The sequence below is a fragment of the Lipotes vexillifer genome, unplaced genomic scaffold, assembly GCF_000442215.2.
Source record: "Lipotes vexillifer unplaced genomic scaffold, Lipotes_vexillifer_v1.1 scaffold120, whole genome shotgun sequence".
NCBI classification, from domain to species: domain Eukaryota; kingdom Metazoa; phylum Chordata; class Mammalia; order Artiodactyla; family Lipotidae; genus Lipotes; species Lipotes vexillifer.
The window spans coordinates 3,628,514-3,646,476 of NW_006791240.1; the positions used below are offsets into that span (position 1 = coordinate 3,628,514).

At 44.9% G+C, this 17,963-nt stretch overlaps 1 protein-coding gene across 1 annotated transcript in view; it reads left to right on the top strand.

Annotated features, from left to right (window-relative positions):
* Nucleotides 1-17,963, top strand: part of STARD13 (StAR related lipid transfer domain containing 13) — a 181,402-nt gene that overhangs the window by 147,810 nt on the left and 15,629 nt on the right. Inside the window, exons 5-8 of the mRNA XM_007464251.1 lie at nucleotides 2,232-3,634; nucleotides 4,694-4,867; nucleotides 6,005-6,164; nucleotides 13,850-14,048. Of these exons, the coding sequence (XP_007464313.1) occupies nucleotides 2,232-3,634; nucleotides 4,694-4,867; nucleotides 6,005-6,164; nucleotides 13,850-14,048 (1,936 nt within the window). The remainder of the gene's footprint in view (nucleotides 1-2,231; nucleotides 3,635-4,693; nucleotides 4,868-6,004; nucleotides 6,165-13,849; nucleotides 14,049-17,963) is intronic.

Below are 17,963 nucleotides of genomic sequence, written 5' to 3' on the forward strand. Positions count from 1 at the left end.
GGGAAAGAGGAAGTAGAAAATGCTACAAAGAAAGTATATTTTTGACTCATCATCCTATAGTCTTGCCTTTTTTTCCATTTGTACAGTTTTTAAACTCTTTCACCAAAGTTTTGTACAACTTTTTAAAAACTCAGAGCTAATTTCCTACTGTGTTCCCACAGCTATGGAATTCTTTGTGAGTACCATGGTTTTCTACCTTCTTTCACCTTATACTTGAAACTTCAAATGTGTCATTTAGTCCAACTCATGTAAACCTAGATTTTCAGGAAATAAATAAGAATGGGAAGATCCCACATTTATTGACTAAGCATCTGTTTATTTTTCCTTGAAAACAATATATTGCAAAGTCCAGAGGAGATAAGGTGGATGCCAGATATGTAGAAAGATAGATAAGCCATCTGTCTTACACGGACAGGTAGCACAGAAGCCACTGAACAGACACTGAAAAATAACAAATGAACAAATACTCCTCAGTGAGGGACTACTAACTACTAAGTACTAAATGCATTACTTCATTTAATCCCCACAGTGAACCTATGAGGCAGGGCCTATTTTTAGTCCCATTTTATCAATGATAAAAACTTACTTTGGAGAGAGTAAGCAACTTGTGTACAGTCACCTAAGTCTAACTGGTATTAACTACTAGCACTGGGAACCAGGTCTTAGAACCAGATGTCAAAGTAAAGTGAAATAAACTTAATCCAATTAAATACACACACACACACACACACGCGCACACACACACACACACACATATAGATATAGAGAGAGAGAGCAGTTACTATATGCTTGATGAGCTTACCTGTAACTGTTGAGAGTGGGTGCTTGTGACATGAGTTTAAGTTAGTATTATAATAAATGCTACAATAAAGATCTAAACCGAATGCTACAGGAGTACAGAGGGAGTGCAGTCACTGCCTTGGGGCTGTCAGGAAAGACTTCAAAGAGACACATGAGCTGAGTACCCAAGAATGGTCAGGGACCAGGGAAGGATGTGGGGACCATATATACCCCTTAGGCTCTTAATCCTGTAACAGAGCTGGGTGTTGGGGCGTAGTTGTGGGTCAGAGAACAGAATGCAGGAAGATTGGGAGGAACAGCTGAAATAAGAAAAGCACACTGCAGTCAGGTCGAAAGAGCTTCGAATGCCATACTAACACTTAGGAGGGCTGAGGGAAACTGAAAGCTTCTAAACTGGGAAATCCTGTGATCGTACTTGGATTACACTTGGAAAGCTGTTCAGATGGAGAAGATGCTGGCCTGGTTGTTACTGTGATAACCCAGCCAGAGGTGCCAAGAACCTGCACTAGGGAATGGGAAGATGCGAGTGGGGGAGCAGATCTGAGAATCATTTCAGAGTTGGGTCTTGGTCACACGCATGGTGAGGAGAAGGCGCAGGTGATTCTGTTCATCTCAGAAGGAAATTCTTCAGATGGCCTAAGCAAAGCCACCTCTGGGAACCAGACTGTCCTCTCTCAGGGGCTACGAATTCAGGCAGAAGCCAGACAAGTAAGAGAAAAGTGTGAGGTGCAGCAGGTGCGACAGGGGAGAGCAGTGGGGCCTTGGCACCAGGACGAGCGTGTCCTCCGAAGGCCCTCCAATTCAGGGTTGATTAAAACCAAGTAAGGCCGGCCCGGCCGTGCAGGCTGGGTTGGACTGTCCTCCACCAGGGCTCTCGAGAGTAGCTCCCAAGTTTCTACGTCCAGGAATTCGGAGATAATTTTGCCGTCAACTTACACAGGGAACATATGCTAAGAATCAAGTCTGGGAGACTAAGGAGTGCTGGCTCCGAGGTTCAGAAGAGGGAAGCTGGAAACATGGTCCTAGGGCTCCATGAAGAGGTTTCAGGGAAGAAGTAACTGCGCTCTATGGCAGGATTAAGTTTCTATGCGGAAAGGGGAACTGCAGGTGTTTTATATTTAGGCTGTCTCGTTGATGGTAATTACGTCCTCTTTGTAATCAGGCAAGGAAGCTTCTCAGAGGAAGGAGGGAAAACTGAAAGGAGAGCTTCGCGGGTTGGGAAGGAATCTTCCAGCTACTGGGAAGGAAGAGGGTGTAGGGACCATAAAGAAGGTGGAGGGACCCAGCAAAGGTGCCCAGGAACCCCAGAGAGCACGTGCGACAGGGAAGGAAGGAGAAAAAGGAGGTGGGGGTACTGTGCCTGTGCTCACCTAGATTCCCCTCTCCATCCCAGCCACCTGTAAATGCGCGTCATCCTTGATGTTTCCCAGGGTGACGACTCTGATGAGGAAGATCTCTGCATCAGCAACAAATGGACTTTCCAAAGGACCAGCCGCCGGTGGTCTCGCGTGGACGACCTCCACGCAGTGTTTCCCGGCGGAGACAGAAACGGGTCGTCAGGAGACATTACGATGAGAAACACGATCAGCAGTGAGAGCGTCCTCACCGATCTGAGCGAGCCCGAGGTCTGCTCCATTCACAGCGAAAGCAGCGGCGGGAGCGACGGCCGCAGCCAGCCGGCCAGTTACGGCGCCGGCCGGGAGGCCTTAGACGGCCCTGGGCAGTACTGCGCCCACGGCCCAGCCATGCTGGACGCCACACTGGGCGGCAGCAGCAGCCTCCCGCCATCCCCCAGAGACGGTCTCCAGCACCCTTTGCACCCAAAGAATGAGAAGCCCACCCGAGCCAGAGCCAAATCTTTTCTGAAACGCAAGGAAACGCTGCGAGGGAAAGGAGCGCAGGGAAGGCAGAAGGGGTCAGGGCGGACCGGGGGCTTGGTGATCAGCGGCCCGGTGCTGCAGCAGGAGCCCGAGTCCTTCAAGGCCATGCAGTGCGTCCAGATTCCAAATGGAGATCTCCAGAACTCACCCCCCGCTGCCTGCAAAACAGGGCTTCCGGGCCCCAGCAAATGGAGCGGTGAGAGCAGCCCGTCGGAAAACAGCAGCAGCGGGGTGAGCACGCCCGGCCTGAAGGAGCGAAGATGCCAGGAGGCCCACAAGCGCGGAGGCATGTACTTAGAAGACCTGGATGTGCTGGCGGGGACAGCACTGCGGGGTGCAGGGGACCAAAACCACGCACGTGAGTTTCATTCCCAAGAGAACTTGGTGGTGCACATTCCCAAGGACCACAAACCAGGCACGTTCCCCAAGGCGCTCTCTATCGAAAGCCTCTCACCAACAGACAATAGCAGCAGGGTTAACTGGAGGACTGGAAACGTCTCCCCGGGCAGACGGCTGGGCCCTGGGGCCGGGGAGCCCAGGCTCATGGCGTCCTGCCACAGAGCGAGTCGAGTTAGCATCTATGACAACGTCCCCGGCTCCCACCTGTATGCCAGCACCGGGGATCTTTTGGACTTGGAGAACGACGATCTCTTCCCTCACTTGGACGACATTCTGCATCATGTCAACGGGCTCCAAGAGGTAGTGGATGACTGGTCCAAAAACCTGTTACCTGAACTGCAGACACATAATGCACTGTCCGGAGAAGCTGGCTTCTGCCCCTTCCCCGCTCCTAGTCAGATCACCTTAGATTTCGAAGGCAATTCTGTCTCCGAAGGTCGGACAACACCCAGTGATGTGGAAAGAGATGGAGCGTCTCTTAATGAATCAGAGGCCGCTGGGGTCAGAGAAAGGAGGGACTCTGGAGTAGGGGCCTCTCTGACCAGGCCAAACAGGTTGGTGGCATGACTTTGTAAAATGATGTTTAATCCATTTCATAATAATTATGGTCTATGTATTTAACAAACATTTATAGAGTACCTTCTAAATATTTAACACTGTCCTAAGTGATGTATGTGGTTGGGAATTATTTGAACAGCAGTATGTCTTTTGTGCAGATATTGTGGTGATTGAATCCATGTTAACTCACATTCATTTCTCCTAGTGTTTACCCTTTAATTCAGTCTTGGTTTTATGCAAAAAAAAATTTTTGAGCTTCTTATGTGCAAAGCACTGATGAGAAGGTCAACTGCCTGTGCACAGGCCCTTCCCATGACCTTGCAAAGCATCTCTACCCCAAATTTTAAACTTTTAAAAAACTCCATGAGAAATTTCTGAGATCTAAGGTGTATACACACTTCGTAAGTTTATTTTGGCTTGAAAATGCCGATTAATAAGTACATAAAAGCTGTTGTTCAACGACCATTTCAGAAGCTCCTTAGACAATGGCCCTGGCAGGGCCTAAGCAGTAGGAACAGCCTACTGTATGTGCTGCTGGGTTTCTCACTGAGGCAGTGATGGCTCTCGGGGCTCATTGAGTGACGTGTCATCACTTCAGGAGTGCTTCATCCGTGCTGCTCGCCAGTCAGGGTGCGGAGACAAGACAGCAGTGTGACAGTACTCGACAGCTGCCAAACGTTTGCGATCTCTGGCTCTCTCTCTGTCACTGTCTGTCTGTCTGAATGTCTCTCTCTCTCTTACGCACACACACAGTCTCAGCTGCTTTCAACACTTTGGGAATGAGTTTAGGAATAAACAAACACATAAAATTTATTATATCACTTATTTAAGCCTCCTAATGAAACAGATAATGACTTTTTCCAGATTTATCAGACTTGGGAAAAATAGTTTCTTCTGTTTATTCTGTACATTTTGTGTCTTCTGTTCCATTTGCTTTGTGGTCTTCTTGGCTCGGAAACTATTTTGATTAGCTACTTAACAATTAATAACATCCTGTATTTTCCAATAACACGTGCCCTTTGTGACTGGCTTCTCTGACGCTCTTTCCGGTAAAGGCGACTCCGGTGGAACAGCTTCCAGCTCTCACACCAGCCGCAGCCGTCCACGGCATCGCCCCACATCAGTGGTCAGACAGCCAGCCAGCTGAACCTGCTCCAGCGCTTCTCCCTGCTTCGCCTCACGGCCATCATGGAAAAGCACTCCATGTCCAACAAACACGGCTGGACGTGGTACGTAGCCCATTCACCTAGGAGGGGACTGTTTGTTCCAGGGCTCAGTATGCGATCGCGAACACTTCAGTATTTACTTTCTGATTTCTGAAGAATCCGTTCATTGCCTTCACTGCCAATCTCCTGAAAATAAGGCCCAGAGTTCTGCCTAACTGTCCGCCTCTGGGCTGCCAAAGCTTCGATGTGATGTAGCCTGCAGGAAGCATTGCTTTACTTGTAGCTCTCTGTCAGTTTCCAGGGAAGGCAGTCAGGCTCCAAGTAGGAAAAAGGACAAGTAAAGAGTAATTAGTTGTGAACAGAGACATTAAAAATAAACTCACCATCAAGTAACGTTGGCAGTTTGCAAAGAAACATCTGTTTCTTGTACCTTCTGGCCCAATGCAGCCATTTACAGCACTGCTACATTCAAAGAGCATTGAACTCTTCAAATACAGTTCTGCTTTTATTTCACTGGCAAATGAAAACAAGAATATGCAGGAAACCTTTGGAATAAGGGATTGACAAAAGCATATGGTGGAACTTGAATGTGGACCTATTTTAGATGATTTGGTGGATTTGAAAAAAAATAAAATGTGTTGTTAATTGTCACATAGAAGAATCGGCAATGCTTTTATAAAAATATTTTAGAAAGTTATAAATTGCGTGGTCAAATCAATATATGCTTGTGTATTAAAATTTCCTTTAAAAGGTACAACTGGTTTTAGAAAAGTAAGGAAATAGTCTAGGAATGTGACTTATCTTCTCTCCCCTTCTTTCTCCCCCAACCCCAACCAGATTTCTTCTTCTTGATGTATTTTTTAATTTGTTTTGTTATGTCTTGTTGGGGACGTTTAAGTGTTTATCACTTGAGAAGTGTGTCTGTCACAATTAAACTGGAAAGTCGAGCACTTGATTTGAAAGCAGGGCCATAAATCCATTCTGCTAACGTGAGTCATGCTGTTTAATAGTTAGAGGTCTAACAGAGGCACGGGGCACACACAGTCCTTCCATGTAATGTGGGTAATTAAGAGAGAAACGTTGAACCCCCCGGTGCTTGTCCAATATTCCAACAAAAGCTTGGCTTCCCTCTTGCTCTCACAGCCTGTCCCCACAGTGTGCTCCACGAGGCGTGCATGACCTGCTTTCTGTGAATTCTAGGGCAGTTCCAAAGTTCATGAAGAGGATGAAAGTTCCTGATTACAGAGACAAGACAGTCTTTGGCATTCCTCTCATCGTTCACGTCCAGAGAACGGGACAGCCCCTGCCACAAAGTATCCAGCAAGCCCTGAGGTATCTACGCAGCAACTGCCTCGATCAGGTAGGGTCGTAAATCCCAAACACAGCCTGGGATGTATGGAGTGCCAGGCAGAGCCAGATCTGTCCAGGATCAGACAAGACATGCCTCTCCAAAATAAAAGGCATTGTGATCTTTATAGGTCAGTATTTAATCTGACCAGGTGACATCCTTGTCAAGCTGTGTGAGGATGTTTCCTCACTGGCAACTTGAAGGACACCCTGGAGTGACTGCAGAAAGCTAATGTGAATCATTTGTACCCATGATGGCTAATTTGCGTTCCCCCGAAACTGAGAGTAAAGCTGTCTACTGCATTTCCTTTTAATTATGGTCTCAGTGCCACCATTAATTTCATAGCATTCTGTTATCCCTCTTTGTCTTTTTTTTTTAAAAACAGAATTAGGTCTTTATATCTCCCTTTATTAAAATTTTTTTGAAGCAGCACCATGACTTTCAAAAAATTTATTTATATCTTTTTAAAATGTGCAAGTAAAATATGAAAATAGGGACTTCCCTGGTGGTACAGTGGTTAAGACTTTGCCTTCCAATGCAGGAGGTGTGGGTTCAATCCCTGGTCGGGAAGCTAAGATCCCACATGCCTCAGGGCCAAAAAAACCAAAACATAAAACAGAAGCAATATTGTGACAAATTCAATAAAGACTTTAAACATGGTCCACATCAAAAAATCTTTTAAAAATATGAAAATAATATCAGCTAAATTAAATATTCCCTCATCTTGTGGAGTTGATTAAAAAGCTCAAGCTAAACAAAAGTCTTGGAGATCATTTTTGTCTCCAGGACTGTGGTGGGGCGGGGGGGGGGCATCACAGTAGTGGACTCTGATTGGCCCAGAATGCAACCCATCCTATAATTAACCAGGCCAAGCCTTTGCTCCTCAGAATTAACACTCATTAGTTTCTCTGTTAGACATTCAGTCCAAAATGAAATTCTGCTTGATAAATTACAGCCTTGAGTAGTGGGGGTATTTTCAGGCAACTATTCTATAACGGCTTTTGTTCATCATACTCTGTAATGCCCTGTGAATAACCTGTGCCAACCTAAGATTATTTGCACTTCTCATTGATTTTCCCTTGGCCTTGGGCTCAGTGGACAGGAATTAGCTGAGCTACACGAATTCATGAACTGATGCTTGTCTCTACCCCAATGCTGAGATCACGCTATCAAGATGGTCTCTTGATGAAGCCGATACCAGTTTTCAGTAAGAATGAGAGTAACTTCATTCGATGCCATTGTTGATTGAATTAAATGCATTATTCCATTCTCCCTTCCCACTCCTAATTTAGATAATACACATATCTACATTTTTTCATATTTAGATGTTATAGTGAGGGTAACAGTGGTTGCTGTTACTGTTGTGGTGGTGATGGCTGCTTTGTTTGAGAAATGGCCTGGATGGCTTGCCTGTTGTTTCCCAGAAAAGGGCGATAGAACCACGTGTCTAAAACTAATGGTGCTCATCTTTGGCAGATGCCCCAATATTAATTGACTTGTGGATAACATCCCAATAGAGCAATCCATTGAATCTGGTTTGTTAAGCGTTAGATTTGTTTTTTTTTTTTTAATTTTAGAGTTTTTATCAAAAGCACACCTTAATCAAAGGTAGAGGGTCTGTGGGTATTTTACTGAGAAAACTTTTTGGGGAGGTGGGCTCAAGTGAATATTTGGAAATACCCACTCTAATTAATCTCTTTTGCAGTCCTGAAAGTACTGCAACCATGCCCTTTGGCATAGGACTTTGTGGCTTCAATTGTACTTCTACTGGTTTATTAGTACAGACCCAAGATTGTATTTTGTGGAGAGTAGCCTGTTATCCGGACGCATGTTTTTCCAAGCTTCTCAATTTTCATAAGGGTATGTAAGACTCATCTGCCCTCTTGGCTGGTTCTCTTAGAGTGTTTGGCTCTGTCTTTTACCAAGCATAGAAAATATTTTGTTCCAAACATTCTAATGGATAGGCAGCTAGCTGATGCTTATCAGCAAAAGCTCTATTCAGAGAAAATAGTGTTTGTTCAGAAATGCTTAAAGTAAATGCAGGCCATCTGTGCCATTCATTCAATAATAGTAACCTTTCTTGCGTGCCCAGCATGTTTCAGGGATCATATTATGTATCCCAATCCCATATCCACCCTGGGCAGGGTTAGCCCCTAGGAGGCAATGGTGGAGCCAACACTTGCTTGAAGATCTATCTGCAGAGTCCAAGTTTTTAACAAGTGCACTTTGCTACCACCTGTTAGAATTGCTTGTCCCAGTGGACTTTGGGGTGATGCCATCTCTAGCATTGAGGGACACTTTGAGAAGTGGCCCTAAACAACTCATTGATGAATTCACTCTCAGGATTGTGTTGATGATGTTGATCATTATATCATGTGGTGTCTTTTCTGTAAGAATGAAAGAATTTTTTTCTCTGGCCCCAGCACCTGAAAAAATTGTTGTTTTTAGATAACTGGTCTGTATTTATATTAGGTACACCAGTCTCATTCAGCTGGGTATGTTTTCCTCTCTACACTGGCTGCTAGAATTATTGAAGCCAAATGCATGTTCTGCCTGTAGTAAATATATATAATTTGGGAGCATGAATTTTGTGTGTGAACCTCATTCCTACTTCCTGCTAACCTTTTCTACCTTTATTTTCCTTTTGCTCTAGTCCTCTCATCTATTATCTTTAATTGCATCTTACTGTACTTTATAGATCACTGTAAGTCACCTTGAATTCTTTCTCGAACAAGATTGGGTATAAATGCATCGTAATACCACCACTCTCCTCGCCGCATAGTCTTTATGTGGAATGGAAAGCAATCCCGCCCCCTGCAGATTCTGAATAATGAGTATCACTGGCATCACTACTGTTACTGGGCCCAGTGTCCTGCTGGAAGACAAAGTCATATGAACAGAGAGAAGGACAGTGGCACCAAAACCCCCTCAATCTCTACTCCCTGGCTTATTCCCAGCCTCCATTTCAGGCCTATAACTTTTTTTTTTTTTTTTTAAATCTGGAAGAACGCCACACAGAAGAACAGTATGCTGGCAAAACTTTCTAAGAAAGGACTCATTTCATAGACATAAATATACTGATTCTAAATGTAACCGCAGTGAACAAGGCAACCCTTCTCTTGTGTCCGTCAAAAGAAAAAATCCTCAAGATGTCAAAGGGACTTCCGTGGAATCCAGTTCCTCCCCTTATGGGGCACCCAACGCCAGCAGGGCCCCCACCTTGTATGTCCCTCCCCTTCATCAGCACACAGTGTGGGCAGCACACAGAGCCCCCCTCTGGTCCCTGTGAAGAAGGAAGGTGGTCATAGGAAGGGACCAGGGGAAACTAGAGAAACATAATAAGAATCGAAGAAAACCAGGCTCAGGAGGAAGACTGTTCTAGAGATTTAAGAGCAAACTCGAGCAAATAAAAGCCAACGAATCAGAAAAGAGGAGGGACAAGAGTCACAGGGAAGGAGCGGACACACACGAGATGAGGGTCCTTCCTTCGCCAACGGCGCGTCCTCTGAGGGGAAGACTCAGGTCTACACAGCCTCTTGAGATCTCAGCCCCCCGGCCGTGCAAGACCAGAGGGTCTCAGAATACCCTTCCTCTAAACCCCCCTTAACTGGCTTCTCTGCTGCCTGCCTGCCTCTACATGGTCCCCTCGAACCACCATGCAAGACTGTCCCAAGGCTCAGCCCCTCATCCCAGGGAGGGAGGCTTCCTGCAGTAAGCTCAGCTTCTCTCCCTCATGCTACGCATTCTTCTCAAACATTCATCGCAAACAGCTGAAGACGGCCCTACAGGGTCCTGAAACAAGACCACCGTTCCACCTCCTGCACCCCCAAGTGCAGAACAGCTTCCACATGAGGAAACACAGTGTATCCATTTTTGCCCTGGCAGCTGGCTGGAGATGAAATAGGGAGTTTTAGCCTTCGGTTCTGAACCATTTGTATTCAGACACAACAGTTTGTGAGACGAGCGGGCTTTGTTGGCTGAGCTTTATTTCTGCCCTGCATCAACTGCACAGAAGGATAGGTTATACGCAGCCCCTGATGAATATGAAGTCACGGCAGAGAGTGGCTGAACCCGCAGTGCTCCAAATAAGAACCCACCACATACTGTTCTTAGGAACCTCTCTCTCTCTCTCAATAAAAGCAACTTTTCTTCATTAGCGGAGCACATCCCTGAAGAAGAGGAAATGCAAGTCCTGACAAACATCATTAAGCGCTGCAAGGATTAGCATAAACAGGATGCCAAGTAGGAGATTTAATATTACTTAGATGAAATTTGAGTTCTAATGCAGCACTCATGCCCAAGCTCTCCTTCTAGTGGAGCAGTAAGTTTTAAAAGCCCAATTATGCTGGGAAGACACTTCATACTCAGTACAAGTGTCCTCGACCTGCCGCCTGTTCATCACCCTCCCCGCTGCCTACCTCGGGTAAGATGAGTGATGTTCCAGCGCCTATCTGTTTAAATTATACTTTGAGTCCTTGCTTTGTCATAGCTGAGTTTTTGGGTGGAAGACTAAAGAGAGAGGAAAGTAAAACTAGATCAGAGCAACACTCATTGTTCATCCTTTTATCTTTAAAATGAGAGATTATGTGCATGAGAAAAGCTAAAAAAATGGATTTCCCATTGCTGACCTCTATTCTTACCTTTTAAGAGAGTCTTAGAGCCGTGCTTTCGAGGTACATGAGAGCAGGCCCGGCTGTGTAATTTGTGGAGCCTTGTGCAAAATGAAAGTGCATATAAATTATGAAGAATTTCAAAACGGTGACCGCAGAACGTTAAACCAAGTGTGGGTCCCCGTGTGTCTACCCAGGTCACCCGCCCACCAGTGACAGACACGGAAGCAAATGAAAGACATTTCACACATCTTGGGTCCTCCTCGTAATGAAGCTGAAGGGTCCGGAGTTGCCTCCCATTGGCTATGATGACAAGGGTGCCCTTAGAAGAAACCCATTTTAAAGTGGTTTCTTTGGTCCTCCACTTTTTACTTAGAAAAAAAAAAAATGCATATTTTATCACTGCTCTGAAAGCTTTTTGCAGAAGAAGAAATGATGGTTGCCAACTCCATGGGCCAACACCCCTGGTTGCTCTATGATGATGGGTAGGAGAAGCTCTTCTCTCTGGTTCCAGGACCTCCACATCACTAGAGGAAGCTTCTATTTACCACGCCCAGGGAGTTTTTCACTCCAGGGACCAGAAGCCCTGCCCCCAAATGGCTTAAACTATAGAAAATTCCCACGGTCACATGACAGGAAGGCAGGAAGCAGGACAGTTCCAGGGTTAGTTCTTACATTAGCTCAGTGACATCTTTGAAGACAGGCGCCCTTACCATCTTTCCCTTCCGCCATCCTCCACTCCAACATCTGGAGTCTGATTTCAGACCACCTTTACTTTATTAGGCTTAGGAAAAAAACTTTCCTTTGGTGCTTCCAACAAAAATCCCCAGAACCCACAGATATTTCCCACGTCCCTTGGATGATAAGGGTGGGACGGGAAGGTTATTGTCAGAAATTGAGGCAGAATAAATAAATACCTGACAACCCTCTGGACATCCTGTGAGATCTAAGTCAGAACAAGCAGCTCGGAGCCCGCAGCTGGAGAGCTCCAGACCTGTCTAAAATAATTAAAATCACAATATTTGCTGAAACTAGAAAGAAACTTGGAAACAGAACAATACAAAGAAAACATCACTGGGATGTGTGTGTACCTGCACGTCACTGTGCACCCAAATTCAAAGCCAGCAAGACACAGAGGACCAAAGAGGAATCTCGTTCTGCGATGTCCTTACAAACACTTGTCTGCTTTATTCCTTTTATAGAATCCGATCAATATTTCTCTACCATTAGAACATAATAATAACAGGAATTCTCAAATGGAATAATACCGACTCACAGGAGGATAACTGTGAGTCACACTGAGGAATTCACCTCTGGGGCACTTGGCTTCTGAGAACTCCCGCGCAGCACAGCCCTGAGGCACGGTCCCGGGCCTCCTTCCAGAATCTGAAGAGTTGAGATGTAAACATATCAAGGCTGGATCTCACTTCGATAATCACTCATTTGACATCTTGAACTTTTCTTTTGACAGGACATGCTTTCTTCTCATGCCCTTTGATGAAATTTGGAGTAGTTGCCAGAGGAACAGAAATGCTCTTTAGATTCTTCTTGGCAATGTTTTGCATTTTCTAGACATTCCAAACTTTAAGAATAAAAAAGAAAGCAATTAATATTTTAAGTGACACTATGCCTTAATATCCTGTGCTGTGAAATTAGGGTGGTAAGCCTTGGAACGCCAAGAAGTATTACTAAGAATTCTCTTTATTGCCACAAAAAGTAGCGGTGTATAATTGCCCCTGCGATCCATTCAGCTGACGTGTACAAAAACCTGAGTATTCTCCAATTGCTTGGAATTCTTCCCTTGCTGTTATGCAGTTTAAAAGAATTAGCGCTGCTCTCTGTTTATAGCAGCAACCAAGAGAGCTCTCTTCAGACCCCTGAGCTTGGGTCGAGGCCGGCCTGGCACACAGAGCAGCCAGTGAGACAACCTGGCATGTCTCTCCAGGAATAAGGAGGGCGAGCAGCGCTGACTCGAGGCCGCTGCCCACCTCTCTGACCACTGGGAATGTGGAAGTGGGCCAACCAGTGAGCCCTTGGGGAGTGAAAAGAGTGGAGCCTGAGGGTTGAAGAACCAGTGTTGAGAAACTCAGTGCCCTACAGGCATTTAAAAATAGTAGACATACGAATTCACCATAAGCCTGGGCTCCCAGAGAAGCTCAGTTCTTTTGGGGTGACAGCAGGTCCACTTGGGGAGAGCCCGCAGCATAACCCGGAAACCACTGCAGGAACCTCCATCCTCATCGGGCTCTGCTCCCCCTGGCTCGTTCCTGTTAGGGGCATTATCCCCATGGTGCCTTATTGCTCCATTCATTTATCAAGCAGAGGACGAGTCTAAGCCCTAAGGATGAAACAGGCATAATACAATGTCTTGAAGTCTGAAGAAAAGCCACTTAGGAATCATTCTCACTACAGCCATAGCTTCTACACATAATAACTAACCAGGTAGAGTAGTAAGTGCGTCATATGAGAAGCATATGTTACAAGGATTCTGAAGGAAAAGCATATAAGTAAGACCCGTCAATCAAAATATGTGCTTAACGATATTTTGTTTCATGAGCATATTCCCTATAAACCTCTCCCTCAAAGGGGCATTGGATATGGTTACCTATCTGGGATCCACCAAACCTTCCATTGGCAGAAATTTCTCAAAACCCCCACTAAAGTATACACACCAGAAGGTAGGGAATTTTGTCTGACCGGCTCACTAATGACTCTTAGAAGATATAAGTGTGCCTGATATATAGGGGGTATTTAATCACTACTTGTTAAATAAATGGATTAAAAAATAACGTCTACCATGTTGTAAGACTTGACAAGTCACAAAGCACAATCACGTGTATTTTCTCAGGAGCCCTGTAAGGTGGGCTATTATTCTTATTTTCATTTAATGGGAGAGGAAGTCAGTGTTCAGCTACTGCCTGACGTAGTAGCTAAGTTAGTAATTTACAATATACTAGTTTGGATGCAATTCCAAGTCATCGAGTCCTGGTCCCATTGCCTTCTCATCTCTGTCAGCGTGCTTGCAGTAGGAAGAAAACGTCTGGGGTAAAGGCGGCCTCACTAACACGTCACTGTGGCTTGTTTCAGGTGGGTCTTTTTCGAAAATCAGGCGTGAAGTCTCGAATCCATGCCTTACGTCAAATGAACGAGAGCTTTCCTGAGAACGTCAGCTACGAGGACCAATCCGCTTACGACGTGGCGGATATGGTTAAGCAGTTCTTCCGGGACCTTCCTGAGCCTCTTTTCACCAACAAGCTCAGCGAGACCTTCCTCCACATCTATCAGTGTAAGTGGGAACAAGGTAGATCAGTGTTCTCAAGTGCATTCATCCACCTAAAAAACAAAATTCTATAGATTGAATTTTAATTGTACAAGGAGTGCATGAAGAAGTATATAAAAGTTACAATTCTGCCTTCCTCTCCGGAAGTAAACTTTGTTCACACTTCAGTATGGAAATCTCCAGGCAATATTTTATGCATTTGAAAATGCATTTTTGACATCAAAATCTTCCTGCTCACTAGGGTTTTATGTAGGATATAAAAACTAACTTTCAATGTACTTTTAATAAATTTAAAATGAAAAGGTAACACAATAGAATTTATTTTATATATAGGTGTTTTTAAAAAGAAAGCATTTCCTTGGGATATATGAAATCCAAATGTGTTAAAAATGACTAGAAATAAGAGGAAATGTATTTTAATGCAGTGTATTTTAATTGGTGAAAAGTAAGCAAAGCAAATCAAGGCTTAAGCTTAATTCACCTAATTTATATTTTCACTTAGAACTTTTTAAGTGATGTGAAGTTGATAATTCTCAGCAAAACCCCTATAATTAATCATTGAAAAAAGCAAGTATTGATTTAACAACATATCCTGCTAAAGATAGTTGCAAAGTAGGGGATGGTATTAGAAATGAACACGTGGCTCTTTTCTAGCTGCACTGTTATGGTTATACAGTTGTCCCTCAGTATCCTCCTGGGATTCCTTCCGGGACCCACCGAGGATGCTAAGGTCCCATAGTCGGTTTTCTGTATCCTCAGTTGGGCATCCGAGGATTCAAACCACCACGATCATAAACATAGTACAGGATTCACAGTTCACTGAGTCTGCAAATTCAGGACCCAAGTATAGGGAGAGCCGACTGTGTATTTATTGAAAAAAAAAAAATTTGCCTGTTAAGTGAACCCATACAGGTCAAACCGTGTTGTTCAATAGTTAACTGTAAGTATTTAATGGTCCAAGTCTCAATTCTTTAGGGAAAAAAAACTTGGCCTGTGGACTTTTGAGATTTTAGCAACATATACATGAAGTGGACCTTGACATGGAATTGATCCAACTCGAAAAAGATTCTCGCTGTTCAGAATTCTGTACTAAATGTGTTTCAGGAGTTTATAATATTGCAAATTCGAAAAGGATTATAACAAGTACCACTTGTAAAAACAGGATAAAGTGGTGACCCACTGAATAAATATTATTTTGTCAGAGTGAATAGGTTAAGTTAAACTAGTGATACATGTTGCTGGAGGCTAAATACAGGGAATTCATGATGTTTCTGCTGTAAGAGGTTGAGCTGCATTTTTCAGTTAAACCTCCCTTACGGTTTGGAAGTAGCATATATGAGTCTTTACATTTAATCAGTCCTCAGGTTATGGTTGACACTAGTCTAAGGTTAAAGTCAGATTATTTCCAAGAGATAAATGCTTTTAGCCCTTTGTGAGACTCACAGGCAAAATAAAACAGGTCAAAGCAGGGCTTATTTTAGCTGAGCAAACATTTACTGAGTTCTGCTTATGTTCAGGGCACCATGCTGAGCACTGCAGAGCACATGGATGGGTAAGACTTAACTCTGCTCTTAAGCATCTTACAGTTGAGGGACACAAGACATGTACATAAATAACTGCAAAACAGCAAAACTGGAGAAATCCCATGATAAGGTTACAAAGAGCACCCAAGGGGGTTGAGATGGAGAACAAGGGCTTGGTAGAGAATTGACAACTGAAGGTTGAGACACATGAGGAACACATGCTGAGTGAAGTAAATAATAGCGCATGTGTCAGGAGATTACAGGATTTCTGTCTGGCTTGCAAGGAAGTGTAACTGTCCAGTGCAGCATCAAATGACTTCAAAAATTAGACTGGGGCTGTACCCAGGAAGGGCACTGAATATTAGAGCAAAGAGTTCATATTTGATTCATTAATCACTGTGGGGACCCCTTGGGTGGTGTTGAGGGAGCTATCAGTACGGTGCTCTCAGCTGTAAACACAGAACCCAAAATCCAACAAACAGTGGTTTAAATAATAAAGACATTATATAATTGCACACGACAAGAAATCTGGACTTAAATAATTCCAGAGTTGGTTAATTCAGTGACACCATGGCTGAGGTCAGTGTCTCTTGTCATCCCCTTAAGGTCACAATATGACGGCCACCACTCATCTTTATGTCTTCCCAAAATCACATCCAAAGGCAAGAGGCAGGCAGAAGGGTTCTCCTTGGGCATATGTCTCTCTTTTTTTTTTTTCTTTTTTTTTTTTTTGCGGTACGTGGGCCTCTCACTGTTGTGACCTCTCCCGTTGCGGAGCACAGGCTCCGGACGCGCAGGCTCAGCGGCCATGGCTCACAGGCGCAGCCGCTCCGCGGCATGCGGGATCTTCCCGGGCCGGGGCACGAACCCGTGTGCCCTGCATCAGCAGGCGGACTCCCAACCACTGCGCCACCAGGGAAGCCCCATATATCTCTTTTTATCAGGGAGATAAATTTACAGAAATGCCTAGCTAGCATTTATCTTGGTCCCATAGACCAGAAATTTTACACTTTTCTCCCCTAAATCAATCACTGGGAAGAGGAATGGCATTACCATTTTTGGTCTAGGCCAACATGGTTATCCCGTGATTTTGAGGGAGGGGCCCAACTTCCCTGAGCACATTACAGCCCAGACCTGAACAGAATGTGGGTTTTCTTACAGAGAAAGGAGAGAGTAGGTATTCCATAGGCAGCCAGGCTTGTGCCACAGGGTGCATGTCCACTGGAACTGCTTATTTGACCCATGAATCTGGAAGTGGTGAACGAGAGGTACTGGACAGGACGAGAATGGAGGGTTAGGGAGCCAGCACATTAATTGAGGCTCTGGGTTACCTGTGGGGACCTCCAGCAGCAAGACTAGAAATAAAGATTTTCTAGGGATAGACTCTGGAGTCAAAGTTTCCAAAGGGCTGTGGAGAAGAGAGGGAGAGCTCCTGCTCCGTTCTCCAGAGCAGGTCCAACTGTAGCTCTGTTACTTCTTGGACTTTCATCAAATGATTAATTAGAGTGTTGGATGGATAATGAACACATGTGAAGCCCACAGTCTACAGGAGAGAGAAGGAGGCAGGGATCAAAGACGACCCTGTAGTTTCAAAGAGCATTGAGAAAGGAAAAGGGGGAGGGGAGCTGATCTGGGGGCAGGGAGGAGCCTGGACGTGGAGTCTGAAGTGCTGCTGGCCATCTGTGTGGACGCCAGTTATCAGCACCTAGAAATCCAGATCTAGAACAGTCTTCTGAGAGCCAGGAAGGAGGCAGGAACCACAGGAGTGCCTGTGCCACAAAAAAGGTCCAAAAGGATAGGATCCGATACGAATGCTGAATTTAGGGATTGATAGTTGACCTTTGCAGACACCTTTAGTAGAAGATAATGACAGAAGATATTTTCTGAGGGATAAAGAAACGAGTGTGAGTAGAAGGAAGCTGGGACAACCTGTAGCCACGACAGATGACTCTTCAAAAATTTTGGCACAGAAGAGAAGGTTGGCAACGTAAAGCTAAACAATGCATGCACTGGACATCTTACCTAAAGCAGCTTATTTAAAGGCAGTTCAAGGGCTCCAGCTGAATTTATAACACTTCAGTGACAAGCCTGAGGTCATTAGGAGTATCTGCTTCTGCTTCAGCACAAGCAAGAAAAAGGAAAAAGGTTTCTGTATAATGTGAACAGAATGGCTCCCCTCTATCAAACCCAGGTCTATCTTGTTCCAGTTCACAGTGGACGTGGTGGGGGTGGGGGTGGGCTCCAGAATGTCCAACCCATGGTCAGGCTCTTCCAGAGACTCGCATTTGCCGGTTGACTGGGGCCCACAGTGCGCCCCACCCTGGGAGGGCCGATGATGGAGAGGGGCAGGACCTGGGCAGAAGGCACGCCACAGCGCCCCCCCCCCCCCCCCCCCCCC